Below are 14221 nucleotides of genomic sequence, written 5' to 3'. Positions count from 1 at the left end.
TAACTATGCTGCAGAACTAACTGGCTTGAGTAACGCCGCAAGACTAGCGCTCCCGAATGTTGCTTTCGATATTACTCTGTCCCTTCCATTCCGCAGCTCATGATCCACCGATACACATCCCGCTAAGAAGCATGTGAAGAAGTGGAAACCCCTGTGAACAAAGCAGATTTACGTGCGTGTGCCAGCACATGCTGGCTCCTAGCCTGGGCTAAAGACCCGTAGAGATCCCTCCAATGTTCTTTCAACAGCAACGTCAGCAACCAAGCCTCACCCTATACCCCTGTGACACTCACCCTCCATCTTCACTCCACCCCTCAAACCCCCTCCCGCTCCCCATTCCCCTTCCCCTCAACCGCCCTCCTCGCCACCTCCCGAAACACCCTATTCAACCACTCATTCTGCGGCCTCTCAGGCGGATTCCGCGAAGCCGCCGTTCCCACCGAAATAGGCGTCAATCCCAGAGCCGGAGGAGTCAGAGGTTTTGGTACATCTTGCCGGCGGTTCTCCTTGACGGCGGAGGCGAATTGGTGTTCGGTGGTGGTTTGGGAGGTGGGAGGGGCTTTGTTGTTGGTGGTGACAGCGGGTTTCTTGGGCGGTGTGGGCAAGGGGGAGATTGGGGGGAAGTCGCGTTCTAGGTCGCCTTCTTCTTCGTCGTCTTCTTCTTGATGGGTGTTGGTGCTGGTGTTGGAGTATTGGGGTTGCGGTTGGGCGGCGGAGAGGAGGGCGAGGTGTTCTGAGTTCTGGGAGGTGGTGTCGGTGGTGGCCATTTTGGTTCGTGGTGTGGTGGTCATGTTTGATGGTTGAATGTATGTGACTGGGTCTTGAAGTCGTTGTTGCTGCTGCAATGTTGGATTTAGTGGAGGAAGGAGTGAAGGGTCATATAGGCAGTCGCGATCACAAGCAGTCTTGATCTTCGGCTCTATTTAAAGGCATCATTCATAATTGTCGTTTCAATCATGTGCTACAAGCATCTTTCAATCATCACGCTGTCTCATTTCAGCCTTCTACAACCGACTGGACAAATAAAGCCCCTTCAGACAAAGCAAGTTCCATGCATGTGAACGCCCTCCTAACCGATTCTGATCGAACACCACCATCACATCCACCAGTCTAGATGACTACCCCCACCATCGCAGCAGCACCAACTGGCACCAAGACCTTATGAACCTTTCTCATAGCAGTGGCTCTCGCAGCCATCCCCGTCGATCTCGAAGTGCAAGAAGCCGTACCCGCCGACATCTTCTCCAGCCCATCCGCAATAGTAACACCATGGTAAGAATTGATCCCCCCAATATCCGTCGGCGAAGGCGGTGTATCCGACAGCGTCTCAACAAAAGTCGTCGAATAAGCCGCGTCGATATCCGAGCCCATAACGCTTGTGGAACACGTAGCTTTGGAGTTCGCAGGATAGAGGCAGTCTATCAAGACAGTCGTGTCAGGCTGCTTGGTGGTGGGACTTACAGTCCTATTGCCGTCCCGCATCGGAATGGTGCATCGATGAGTCGTCGGGGCGTATGTACACGATGCCTATGAAAGTTTTAGACGAGCAAGGCACCTGCACGGTGGAGACTTACGGTGATGTTATTCCAGGCCGAACACTCATAGCTCGCGGGACAGGTCATGATGAACTCGACTTCAGTCTTGCAGGGGTCGTATAAGACGATGGAGCCAGCAACGACCGATGGAGTAGAATGGAGGATCGTCGACAACGCAGCAGCAGTGGGATCTCTGGAGCCAGTCGTTTGTGCTTTCGTCAAGCAGGCAAAAACGATCACGACCATGACAATTCTGACCGACATCACTGCAGAGCGTTTCAGCATTGGACGATGTGGCGGGAACGATTTTTTGCAGAGAAAAGATATCCCGCGCGAAGTTTTGCACTGGGATATCCCAAAGCTCAAGTGTCTTTTCGGATCGTTTGCTGCTCCGTTTTGGAACGTCGTGCAAGACCGAGCGGAAACCTGCTTCCAGTGGGCTGTGAAGCATGATCTAGCGGGGAGAGCGGTTTCGGTGGTACAAAGGACGCTCATGGCCGTCATTGCCTCCTCTGTCTCCATCCCAGTCAACTGAAGCCGCCGTTAAAATCCATAGCCCTTCCAGCAAAACCTCACCAACCCCATCAACCCTCCACCCCTTCCCCCTCCCCCAAATCCCTCCACCGCCAAACACACCACTCAAAAGGCGCCACATCATCCCACCTCTCCGGCTCCGCATCCACCCTCCCCTCCTCCACACAAACCAAGCCCACCTCCCCCTCCAAAACCCCCCACAACTCCCTAATAATCTCAATATAACTATGCCTTAGCACATAACACAACACGACCCTCGCCTCGGGGGTCCGCGCCAGACACGTCCGGATCGCGTCCCGCAGGAGGGTCGGGTGGTCTTCGGCGTAGACGGTGTCGGCTGCGAGGAGGATGGAGGCTTTGGCGCGGGAGGTGTCGATGAGGGAGGTGAAGTTGTGGAGTTGCAGGCGGGAGGGGTGCGTCCAGTCTAGAGTTCCGCAACGTACCTCCGCCCCGACTTGCTGGAGCAACTCCCGGTTGACAGCGATATTCTGCTCCAGCCCCGCCATCAAAGGCTCCAGGTCCGTCACTATCACCGGCAAGCCCCAAACCGCTGCTGCTGAGATCCCCACGAGCGAGGTGCCAGCGCCGAGTTCGAGGACAGGGATCCTCTCAGCCTCACCAGCGCCATTTCCATTCGGATGATTCTGGGTCGTGATCGTCCGTTCATTGGCCTTCAGAGCATCCTCCTTCCATCGATATAGTTGATTCGCGAGGATATAACTACTCCCCCAAGTCGCCAAGCCCAGATTTTCCGCTTTGAGACCGGGGGTTTCGCTGATGTGGACTTGGATTTCGTTGCCTTGGGCGTCTTTTTGGATTTGGAAGGAGCGCAGTGAAGGTCCCATTTTGGATAGCCGGAAAATCTTGGAGCTGAGATTGGAATGGAAAGGAGAATGAAGGGGATGGAGTTTGAAGAAGAAGAATCCTTACGAGCCGGAATTTCGTCCGGGGTGATGTGATTGGTTGGTTTGAAGAACTTCACTTCGCCTTCGTTCATCGGAGACGAGTAGTAGTAGCAATAGCATCATGTCCTTTTGTATTCAAACATCATACACAAACAACAACGTCCTCCTTCTTTTGATCCATAATTCCCTCATCCCATCATCCCATCCCAACCACAAACCCCACCACACTCATCCCCTCCCCCTATAACTAACACTACTATGCCTAACAACACACTCCCAACTCCAAACATTCCCCTCCTCATCCCCGGTATAAACCGCCTTGCTAACCGGCAACACCGCCGTAATAGCCGCCGGTACATGATTCCCACTCACATCATGCCCCATCTTCTTAACCAACAACAACGTCCACGACCCATCGCCCAAACTCGTCAACGTCCAGACATTCGTGACGCCGTGCGCGTGGCCCGTGAAGATGAGTTCGCGCTCGAGGTACTCGCTGCCCGCGCCCTCGTAGAAAGCGCAGCAGAGGATTTCGTCGGTGTCGCGGTCGCAGAGTCTTTGCTTGACGAGGAGGTGCCCGTTGAGGGTGTAGAGTAGGGCGTAGGGGCCGCGACAGAGCAGGATGTGGCCGCTGACGTTGCTGATGCGGGCGGCTTGGATTGGTGGGTCGCCGGTTGGGAGGAGGACTCTGATGCAGTCGTGTCTGTTCAAGCCCCATACGAGGACCTGTCCGTCCGCGGATGCGGAGACGAGAGTCGAGAAGACACGGCTTGCAGCTAGGACAGTAACGGCCGTGCGGTGACCGAACAGATATGCCTTGGATTGAATCTCAATCAGATTCTTTGTCGCAATGACTTTCCATACGCCGATGGTGCAGTCTTGTCCAGCCGTAATCAAGGTCTTGCTGTCACCGAAAGTTGCGGTAGTGATAGGGCCCACGTGCGTGTTCTCGTACAGGCCAAGCAATCGCTTGGTGTGATTTGAGAAGAAGCGAATACTGTTGTCAGCGAAGCCCCACTGCACAAAGCGATCACAGTCAGGAAGCATGTTGAGCTTGTAAGGCCCACTAGCAAGCAGACGAGTCTGAGTCGGCGAAAACGTCAAATCCGCGACTTTTTCGCCTATTCGAAGTAGCGTGTCAGGTAATCGTGTGAGCGTCTCGGCCAAAGTATCTAGCTTCTGCTCTGCTTGCTTGTCCAACTCACGGTACGAATGTGGCTTGCTGAACACTTGATGAGGCGTCTGTCCGAACGAATGAATGATGCCTATCGTAGCAAGCCGCTCAACTTGGTCATCAATCTTGTCGAGGTCCTTGGCGCCGCCGTATGACAAGTGCTGGAAGACATTCGTAGCCTCAATGGCAGCTTCTCCACGTTGCCTGAACCCAAAGACAAGATCGATCCAGTCGTGAAGATGCTCGCTGACGTACCGACTCTCCAAGGCTTCTCGATGCTTCGCAATGAAGATCTGAGGATCGCCTTTTGCCCACTTCGGCAGATGGACATCATCCACAAGCGCTCCGCTGACCTGCTTCGCGCCAAAGTCGTACTTATTGATATTGACGAGGAACTCCGGCAGGTAGAAGAACTCTGGCGTGAGTTCGCGTACATCGCTCATGGTATCTCTGGATGCAGAGAGCCAGGCTTTCTCGATGGAGTCGAATAGTCTGTCTGCGTGATCGAACGAGCCACCTTGCAAGAGCAGATAAGACTGCACAAATGGCTGCAGCCGAATGAGGAACGAGCTGACAATCATTGCCGAAGAGTAGTGCGTCCCGTAGTGAAAAGCAGGTGCCATGCCGTCTCCCATTTCAGCGAACTGCTGGTATCGATCTTTGTACTCGGCTTCTCTCGCCGGCGTCTGGCAGCCCATGGGTTTTGAGAAGTCTCTGAACGACTTTGGGTCATCCAGATCGAGCTCTTCGCTGGAGTAGTCGGCAAGGACCCATGGGAATACAGGATACTGCGTCAGATCGTTAAAAGTCCTCCCCGCCATGGTGTTGATGAGCATGAGATATTGGAAGTTTGACATTTCTCCACGCTGCCACTTCTTCGTTGCCGTATTCGCTGGGCCCGAGTTGAAAAGGCTGCCAAACTTGGAGCCCAGATTCTTGGGTGCATCTTCCGGGTTCCTCAGAGTATCCAGTCGCCACGCATCCTCATTCGCAACCGCGGTCGTGCTGTGTACATGTGGTGCTCTGCTGATGATAGAGCTGTAGAGGTCATCACGCACTTTGGAAGACATGCAAGTAAGGAGATAGCTGCGCCCATCGGTAAAGAAGACTTCGATGGCAACGTCTCGAAGGAGGAAACGTCGCTTCGAGACACTCAGCACCTCCGCCCAAGTCCAATGTCGAGTCTCCTGGTCCCCGACACTATGCTTGGTCCTTGTCGAGCCGACATCCTTGCCAGATATGAGCTGTACGTAAGGATCTCGTTCGTCTTCTGGCGCTTGTGAGACACTCACAATCTCACCATCTGATCTCTGGAAGAAGTTGTCTTGCATGTACAAGCATTTCTGACCGATGACGATCAAGCCTTCACACGCTTCGAGACCGACGATGCGAGATGTGTTGTACAGCCCCTGGACCATGTCGCCATGCTGGAGGCTCGTCATGACTTTCCGATTCTTGTCTTCGATTAGACCATCCTCATCTTCTTTCGGATCATCAACAATCTCAAAGCCGCCTTCGAGCAGCTGGGAGTTGGAAACAGAGTCACTCCTGGACCTTCCCTGCTCATTCTGTTCCGCCGATCCATCCATCGTGGCCTGCAGTGGAGTTATTGCAGTAGGCGTCATGGTGGGCGTAGGCTCGTCAGAGACTATCCGGGGAATCTGCGTGTTCACGGCGAGACCATTCGGCGCTCTTGTCGATGCCTTTCGCTTCGGCTGGAAGGTGTCCTTGAGATGGGAAGTGTCCGGTATGATGCGCATTCTCATTCGATTCACAGCCTCTGTCTCATCCAGTCGCCACTTAGGAGGTAGACTGGAAGGCGAAAGGCCACAGGGCTGATGCAAAGCCTTCTCCATGCTCGCAAAGGCTGTGTACAGCTGGTTGACATTTTCTTGATGATCTTGCAGTCCTCGCTGCAGCTTCACGCGCTCTTGGGCGTGTACATTGGCTCGCCAGTGGTTGGTCGAGACCTCATACTTGTGAATGAAGTCGTCGGCGGTTGTTTCTTCCGTATGCCACTGGCGCAGTTTCTCTCGACGTTTGTTGAGCCTGTTCTTGTTCGTTTCCTCGGCACTTCGATTCTCGATGTTAACGAAATCGTCCCAGGGCTTGCTCAAGGAGTTGTGAAAGACCGCATCGAGAGTGGCTCGATTCTTGTCTACCCAGGTGAGGAAGTCGTCATCATCCATCGACACCAACTTCATGAAACCGGTAGAAAGATGTCGTTGCTCCGGGCCCATGGTATTGGTCAGCATGGTTGCGGTTTCGGTAGGCTTCTGTACAAGGACCATTCTCCAGAGCCGTGCAGCAGCCAGCCTGACTGATTTGACGCCGGACATCAGCTTGTGGTACAGCAGGTAGCATATGAGCTTCGTGAAGAGAGTCTCCTGGTTCTCTGCGGCGAACAAGATTGTTTGCCAGTATAACATCTTGTTCAAAAAGTCTCCCACATGTTGCTCATTGGCATCCTCATCCAGTTCCGCCAGTCGCCAGAGGGTCGCTTTGAGAAATACAACGCGAATGGAGTTGGTCGACTGGCTGCACAGCCTCACTGATTTGACCGAAGAGATTTCAGGTTGCTGCAAGTGCTCTAGGATCTCGCCTGTAAAATCAAGAAGTGGTTGAGCCCCATCGATGAACCACCCTTCTGATACGGCTTCGGCCATGTGTTGACAGTAGCGTGCCAAGTTGGCCAACACTCGAGTCTCGACGAGAAGGCTTTGGTTCAGCCGTAGATGACTTCCAAGCTGCGACAACGCATTGACGAGGACATAAGACTCAAAGTAAGCCTGATGCTCCCGAAAGCCGGGAGGCACCTTCAAGAACAGACCAACCCCGCTGAACTTGTCCTTGTAACAAACTTGGTCAATGAACAGGCTGACTGCAAGCTCCAGCAGACTCTCGACCAGTGAATTGGTGATGCTGATCTTCAAGGGGGCACTCGCCTTGGGGGCCATTGGTGCATTGAACTGGGCAGGTGGCACATGCAAACGGTTGTCATCGTCATTGACCAAGACAAAAGAGGAGATGCGTTGCGGTGCCTGTACTCGATTCGCAGACATGGGCGAAGGCGTTCGCTTCCCTGTCTCCATCTTAAGGCTGCGGACTGAAGGCGGTCGCTCCCCGATTGAGTTTGAATGCGGCCGCATCTTGACCTCTTCACCCTTGAATGACAGCCCCTCGGATTGGAGTTCAGTGTCTGCCGCCAACCTGTCCGAGCCGGTCAAGAGTGGGAAGAGCACGAACAGAAGATCTTGAAGGTAGCGAGAGCTGCCAGCGAACTCTCGAAAGGCGCTGCTTCGTTCGTAAAGCTCACTCAAGAACTGGATCACCGTCTTCAGAACCTTCGCATCTGGACCGTCGTTTTCGTCGTCCTTGGAGACATGTCTCAGACCGGCCTCGAGCATTGCGAACAGTGTAGGCAATACTTCGGGATTCGCGATCGTCGTGCTGTCATTGATGCTAAGTATTTCCACAAGATGGAAGGCAGTAAACTCTTCTGACAACCAGTCGAGGGGTATGGTCCGTCCAAAGAAAATGGCGAAGCACAGCTGCCACACTATCTTGGATCGCCAGAAAGGCTTCAAGCGCGATTTGAGCGTTATGAACCCACTGCTTCTGTCGATGAATGCTGCTTTGAACTCGGGACCCAAAGTCGTCAATGCTCTGCAGATGATGCTAAGCGCGAGTTCCACAACGCGAACATCGCCCTCCGCAAGGATGTGGAGGAGCCACCTGTTAGGTACAGCACGGTTGAAACGGCGAATGGCAGATCCAGTCTTGTCTTCGTTGATGGTTTCCGCCAGCAACCTCAATGCCAGAAGAGCAAGCTCGTATCGAGGCAAGCCTGGGTCTTGAGGCTGCATTGGAGCACCAACAGGAGTTGATGGCCGTGAACCACGGGCACTGCGCGCCCATGAGCCCATCTTCTGCCGCAGACCTACCGTGCTTGCCATGGTCCTCATTGAGGTGATTGGCATTGCTCTGCTGTCATGCAGACCAAATGCAACAAACATGGCCACATCTCGATAAAGCGTCTGGGCAGAGTTGCCGTCCAGGAGAGCTTTTAGCGAAGTCATCAGAAGCGCAGCGGCATCCTTGGTGATGTCCTCAGATTTCAAAGCCTCAATCAACTTCTTGATGACCCTCATCCTGACAAGCCGCTTCATGTTGAAGGCGCTGTTCCTATTGCCAGCGACAAAATGGGCGAATTGCGTGTAGTACAGCTCTTGCGTCTCTAGGTTGCATCTCCGCCATGTGTCGAAATCGAGCAAGAGGATACGGTAGGCCATGGGGTTTACCAGAAGCGAGAAGTCAGGATGGTCCTTGTCGTAACCCACAAAGCTCAATACAAGATTCAAAAGCTCCACAGGCATGGATTGAAGATCTTCGAGGTTGAGCATCGAGGCGGGCTTTCTGTGCAGTGTTTGAGGCGAAGGGGTCTCGACTCCAAGCTTCTCTCGAATGATCATTGCAAACACTCCAAAGCCATGACCTTTCTCCATAGCCTCACTCGTTCGCCAGTTGTCTTTTATGCAATCGAATGTGATTTCCACTGCTTGTAGAAAGGAAGTCTTAGAGTTGGCCGACTCCATGAGTTGAAGGAAGACCGGAAGCGATCCACCTAATCCCCAGCTGGCGTCATCCAATGCTCGAGGGACGACGATGACTGGATCACCTGTGACGATGCCAGCCCCCCTCGTGCTTGCTATGGCTTCACCAACCGTACCAATGGCAGTGTTGATTGCGACAGCACTTGCCTTCTGAGACAGGTGCTGATACTTTGATAGAGCTTTGCTGTCCAGCTCGTACCTGACGGCAGCCGACTGTGCAGTCGATGCCGCGAAATCGATGACAGACGATGGGCATATACTCAAAAGCAAACGAGACTCAGGCACCACTTCGCTGCCTCGTCCTTCGGTTGCCGTGACAATGTCCGACCGATCAGATTTATCTGGGTGTAATGTCTCGTTGTAGCGGTTGAGTTCCGCTGAAGCACGATATGTGAGCACAGGGCCAAGACAATCCTGGTAGTTGCCAGTGTATCGCGGCCCAAGCTGGTGTTGGACCGCAATAAACTCGTCAGTCAACGGCACGGCATAGATATGAGCACTGCCCAACGACCACCGAGAGGTAACGGCGTCTGGCGCGACTCTCGTTGCCACATTTCGAGGCGTCCCAAAGAAGGCCTGCACAGGTCTCGACCGTCGCGACGCATTGATAGGAGGTGAGGTAGCACTGGCAGGAGCGTCTCCATGCTCGTCTGGAGATTCTGGGTATATACATCGTCTCTGTTCGGCGAATTGCCCGTCGATGAACAGCGATGCCATGCTTTGAGCTGGGTCGGTTCCATTCTTGCGATGTGTGAGAGCGACATGATACCACCGTGACGCCTCAAATCGGATCGACTTGTAGCGTACGCTAGGGTTTGGTGCCCTGACTGAAGTTTGCAAGATGAGCTGGCGACTGTCCTTCTCCAAGTACATCAAAACGAAGCACTTCTGACTGGCATCGAAAGCTCCAAAGAGTGTGGTGTGAGCTTTGGAGTCGAATTCATCGATTCGGATCCAGGCCGATAAGGTATAACCAAAGGCAGAAGGAAAGCCTCGGGAGAGGCTAGAGAACTCTATGGAAGAGAAACCACATAATTTCAGGTCAAATTGAAAGAAGCCCGGCTCTTTCGAAGACTGTAGTATCTGCAGGAGGTTCGCTCTCGTAGAATCAGACTCGTTGGCCTTTTTGAAGAGCATTGCAGTATCGTCTAGGTCATTCAAGCCATATCGTCCCAAGGAAACGACGAGTGCTTCCCAATGCCGACTCCATGATGGTGGAACTTTCGTCCCCAAAGTGATCTTCAATACATCCGACAGTGCGCCCGTCTTCCAAAGATCGACCGTGTTGCGAATGCTGCCCTGCAAGATCTCGAGAAAGACATGGAAAACGTGCGCTGACAAACCCAGTATTGAATCAACATCTGCCGCACCCGTGAATGTCGAGGATTGAAGCGCCAGTCGCAAGACATCCGCGCACGGGGAGGGATGTTTGATCGTCAGATTCCTGGACTTGACATCTTGATAGTCAGAGGTTGATGCTTGCTTGGAGGAGAAGTCATCGAAATCATCAAGTCCAAAAGCGAAAGCCAGCAGACTGTCGTACAGGACAGCAAGATGATGTGCCGCCGTTTCCGACGGAGTCGATTTTACAACACTGCTCTGTGCATCGTCAAATGTATGCTGAAGAGCACTCCAGCCGTCGAGATGGCTGTGGAAATAGCGCTCGTTGCCATGATGCTCGTCTAGTGCGGTGGCAAGTAGTCCCAGCAAACTCCTGATAAGACGTACGCAAGTAGCGAAGTACTGGTCATGATTTTGTTGCGGTGAGTCGTGCCGAAGATCAACTTCCTTGAGCAGGTCCAGTATCCTTTCAAAGCCGCCGCCATGTCGGAATGTATCCTTTGACGAGTCCTGGGAGCCCAGGTCGCGGCGCAATTTCTCCGCAGTTTCTGCCAGCCGGCGGTATTCGTCAACATGTGAAGTACCTGTCTGGATGAGAAGTTTTTGAATGAGAGCCGCAGTGTCGGTGGCCTGCTCATCCGTGTTCAAGCCTCTGGAGGAGGATCTCAGACGACCGGGTTGGCCTACCCGCAGGGCCAGTGCCATTCTCGCAGTCGCAGGTGAGCAGGACCGTGAGACAGACCGCGCTCATTCTGGGCTTCGAGGCATGCGGACGCATCGATCCATTCACGCGGAGAGTGTCTGTGTAATGCAGACTCAAAGAGCGAAGAGCTTGGCCTGGGCTAGTGTGGTGGTCGAGCTGGAGGACGCTGACGCCGGATGAAGCGAAGTCTTGGCGGGTGTTTGGCTATTTCGGGACGCCGCGAGGGATGGACCACACAACGGTTGGGGTGGAGATGGTCTTGCGCTGGCAGTCGAGTGGGAGCAGAATGAGGCGGCGCGGGATGGAGGGAGTCACTCACAGCAGTCCAGCTGATGGCATGTTTCGCAGAGAGCGGAGCACAAGCGGCTAGAAGGGTGTGTGGCGCGTAACGACGTATCGAGGGCAGGCGTGGCTCGTGACGCGCGATAAGCAGTAGCCCCACGGCGAGAACAACGGCAGAGAGCAGTAGAAGCAACAGCAAACTGTATCAACAATCTCTGTATCCAAACAAAACATTAAAGACCATGGTATTGATGTTCATGTTCCGCCATGACTTTTGGCCGTGAGTGAACGGGAGCGAGGCTGGCGTGATGTGGCTGTACCCGATTGCAGCATTGACCACCAGGGGCACGTGCCGTTTCTGCGGCGACATCGTCATCTGACGACAGCGAGCTTGCCGCCTGCAGCTGCGACCTGAGCTCCTCTTATCTCCCTCCCAACCTACTTACAACAACTCCCTCACACGACCTTGTCCTCGTCTATCCACCCACCTTGTCCATCTCTTTCATCCAACACAACCCATTGCAGCTTCACCGGTGGACGCTGCAATCACATCCACCGCCATCATGAAGTCCTTCATCGGCATGGCGCTGCCGCTGCTGGCCTCGGCCTCGCCCATGCTGCACGAGACGTCCATCCACGGCGATGCAGCTCCCATCCTCTCCTCTGCAAACGCGCAGGAGATCCCCGACAGCTACATGATCAAGTTCAAGAAGCATGTCACTACCAACCTGGCCGCCCAGCACCACGACTGGGTCCAGGACCTCCACATCAACACCCAGAAGGCCAAGGTGGAGCTGAAGAAGAGGTCGCAGACCCCAATGCTTGACGACATCTTCCACGGTCTCAAGCACACATACAACTTTGCAGGTGGCTTTATGGGATACTCGGGTCACTTTGACGAAGACGTCATTGAGGAGATCCGTCGACACCCAGATGTGAGTCTTACTACGCGCCCAGGCACCCGTGATCCATCACAGTGCTTGGACTCGCCATCCAGCCATTCACTGACAGCCCTCTTCTAGGTCGAGCTGATCGAGAGAGATCAAGAAGTCCATACCCTCAGCAGTGATGGTGAGCTCGAGAAGAACGCCCCATGGGGTCTTGCTCGTATCTCCCACCGCGACAGCTTATCTTTCGGTACCTTCAACAAGTACCTCTACGCCGAGGACGGTGGCGAGGGTGTCGACGTCTACATCATCGATACCGGCACTAACACTGACCACGTCGACTTTGAAGGTCGTGCTTCGTGGGGTAAGACCATCCCAGCTGGCGATGCTGATGAGGATGGCAATGGACACGGAACACACTGCTCTGGCACTGTTGCTGGCAAGAAGTACGGCGTCGCCAAGAAGGCCCACATCAAGGCCGTCAAGGTCCTGCGCTCTAACGGTTCTGGCTCCATGTCTGATGTCGTCAAGGGTGTCGAGTACGCCGCCGAGTCTCACAGCGAGCAGGTCTCTATCGCTAAGAAGGGTAAGAGAAAGGGCTTCCGTGGCTCTGCCGCCAACATGAGCTTGGGTGGTGGCAAGTCTTCTCTGCTTGACCAGGCAGTCAACGCGGCCGTTGATGCTGGTATCCACTTCGCTGTCGCTGCTGGCAACGACAACGCCGACTCCTGCAACTACTCCCCAGCCGCCGCTGAGAACGCCGTCACTGTTGGTGCCTCCACCCTCGCTGACGAGCGTGCCTACTTCTCCAACTACGGCAAGTGCAACGACATCTTCGCCCCAGGTCTCAACATTCAGTCCACCTGGATCGGCAGCAAGTACGCCGTCAACACCATCTCCGGTACCTCCATGGCTTCCCCACACATTGCTGGTCTCCTCGCCTACCTGCTCTCTCTCCAGCCAGCCAAGGACTCCGCCTACGCTGTCGCTGACATTACCCCAAAGAAGCTCAAGGCCAACCTCATCTCCATCGCCACTGAGGGTGTCCTCACCGACGTCCCAAGCAACACTGCCAACATCCTCGCATGGAACGGTGGTGGCTCGTCCAACTACTCTTCCATCATTGAGAAGGGTGGCTTCGAGGCCAAGGTCAAGGCCACTCCCATCGACGTCGTCGAGAAGGTTGGCGAGACGGCCAGCGAGGTCGCCCAGTCTCTTGAGGAGCTTGAGGAGAAGCTCGAGAACGACATCAAGGACTTCTTGAAGACTGTCAAGTCTGAGTTCTAAATGTCATCGCCAGCCAGCATGACGAGAAAGAGGAAGACATCTTGTATACTCGACTGGTGACGCACTTTTGTCTTCGTGAATCTCTGATGAGAAGGTTCAAAGACTGCATGGGATGCTAGAGATCTTGCATAGACGATGGATGAGACGGGATAACTATTTCATTGATGTGTAACTGAATGGAACGAAACACGACATGGTCGGACTCAGAAGAACAATCGACGTGTCGTGGGCATGGATATCATTGCATGGAGCTTTGCGGCTTTTTTCGGTCGGTAGCTTGTTTCTGCAGTGAACGACAGATCATGGCAGGATAGGTAGTCTAATGTCACGACCTTAGAACAAGAAGCCCCCTCTTTCATTCGCGGTGAGAGCATTATCAAGTGAGTCAGTCAGAGCATGTGCTGATCAACCTCATTTCTCTTGAAGTTATCCAGACTGCAAAGGATTCAGAACGCAGCCAGCACACACTTTCCCTCCAAGAGACCCCAGACATCCAACATTCAGGTTAGACGTCTCTCCTCAACCAACCCCATCAACTCCTCCACCTCACTCCCTCCCCGTCCCCCACGACCACCAACCTCCGGCCCCCTCCCCTCCTCCGCCCCCAGAGCGGCCAAAGCATTAAACTCCACCTCAAACCTAACCGCCACCCACCTCTCCACCTCCGCCACCGCCACCCAAACCAAATCAAACAACCCAATGCCCTTGATAGGAAACTCCTCCTCGCCGTTGAGCGTGAGGTCGAAGATCCAGATGATGGTGTTGGTACACTCGTCGGGGGAAGAGGGGGAAGAGGGAGGGGGAACGGTGAGGTAGATGGAGGTTGTGATGAAGCTGGTGACGTTGTAGTCGGTGAGGAGGGCGAGGTATTCGGGTGCGGTGGTGGTTATGAGGTTTGGTGTTGGGGTTGGGTCTGGGGTGGCTGTGAGGGTTGTGTAGGAGGGGGGAGTGTTTGTTGGG

General features: G+C 54.1%; 6 protein-coding genes across 6 annotated transcripts; 1 reads left to right on the top strand and 5 right to left on the bottom strand.

Annotated features, from left to right (window-relative positions):
* Positions 1-314: 314 nt before the first annotated feature.
* Positions 315-791, bottom strand: M409DRAFT_57544 (uncharacterized protein; the record flags this gene model as incomplete). Its single annotated transcript, XM_033813659.1, has 1 exon — positions 315-791. The coding sequence occupies one exon, from the start codon at positions 789-791 to the stop codon at positions 315-317; it is 477 nt and encodes a 158-aa protein (XP_033664135.1).
* A 319-nt stretch (positions 792-1110) lies between these two features.
* M409DRAFT_26289 (uncharacterized protein) lies at positions 1111-1799 on the bottom strand (the record flags this gene model as incomplete). Its single annotated transcript, XM_033808045.1, has 2 exons — positions 1111-1527; positions 1575-1799. The coding sequence occupies 2 exons, from the start codon at positions 1797-1799 to the stop codon at positions 1111-1113; spliced, it is 642 nt and encodes a 213-aa protein (XP_033664134.1).
* Positions 1800-2119: 320 nt separating this feature from the next.
* On the bottom strand, positions 2120-2914 carry M409DRAFT_68550 (uncharacterized protein; the record flags this gene model as incomplete). The annotated part of the gene is made up of 1 exon (XM_033817890.1): positions 2120-2914. The coding sequence occupies one exon, from the start codon at positions 2912-2914 to the stop codon at positions 2120-2122; it is 795 nt and encodes a 264-aa protein (XP_033664133.1).
* A 288-nt stretch (positions 2915-3202) lies between these two features.
* Positions 3203-10807, bottom strand: M409DRAFT_26287 (uncharacterized protein; the record flags this gene model as incomplete). Its single annotated transcript, XM_033808044.1, has 1 exon — positions 3203-10807. The coding sequence occupies one exon, from the start codon at positions 10805-10807 to the stop codon at positions 3203-3205; it is 7605 nt and encodes a 2534-aa protein (XP_033664132.1).
* An 843-nt stretch (positions 10808-11650) lies between these two features.
* On the top strand, positions 11651-13261 carry M409DRAFT_26286 (uncharacterized protein; the record flags this gene model as incomplete). The annotated part of the gene is made up of 2 exons (XM_033808043.1): positions 11651-12022; positions 12110-13261. The coding sequence occupies 2 exons, from the start codon at positions 11651-11653 to the stop codon at positions 13259-13261; spliced, it is 1524 nt and encodes a 507-aa protein (XP_033664131.1).
* A 500-nt stretch (positions 13262-13761) lies between these two features.
* M409DRAFT_26285 (uncharacterized protein) lies at positions 13762-14181 on the bottom strand (the record flags this gene model as incomplete). The annotated part of the gene is made up of 1 exon (XM_033808042.1): positions 13762-14181. A coding segment is annotated over one exon (420 nt), but the record flags the coding sequence as incomplete, so codon positions are not given.
* Between the last annotated feature and the right edge of the window lie 40 nt (positions 14182-14221).

Source organism: Zasmidium cellare (genome assembly GCF_010093935.1).
Source record: "Zasmidium cellare ATCC 36951 unplaced genomic scaffold M409scaffold_31, whole genome shotgun sequence".
Classification (NCBI taxonomy): Eukaryota; Fungi; Ascomycota; class Dothideomycetes; order Mycosphaerellales; family Mycosphaerellaceae; genus Zasmidium; species Zasmidium cellare.
This window is presented reverse-complemented; position numbering and strand designations above follow the sequence as displayed.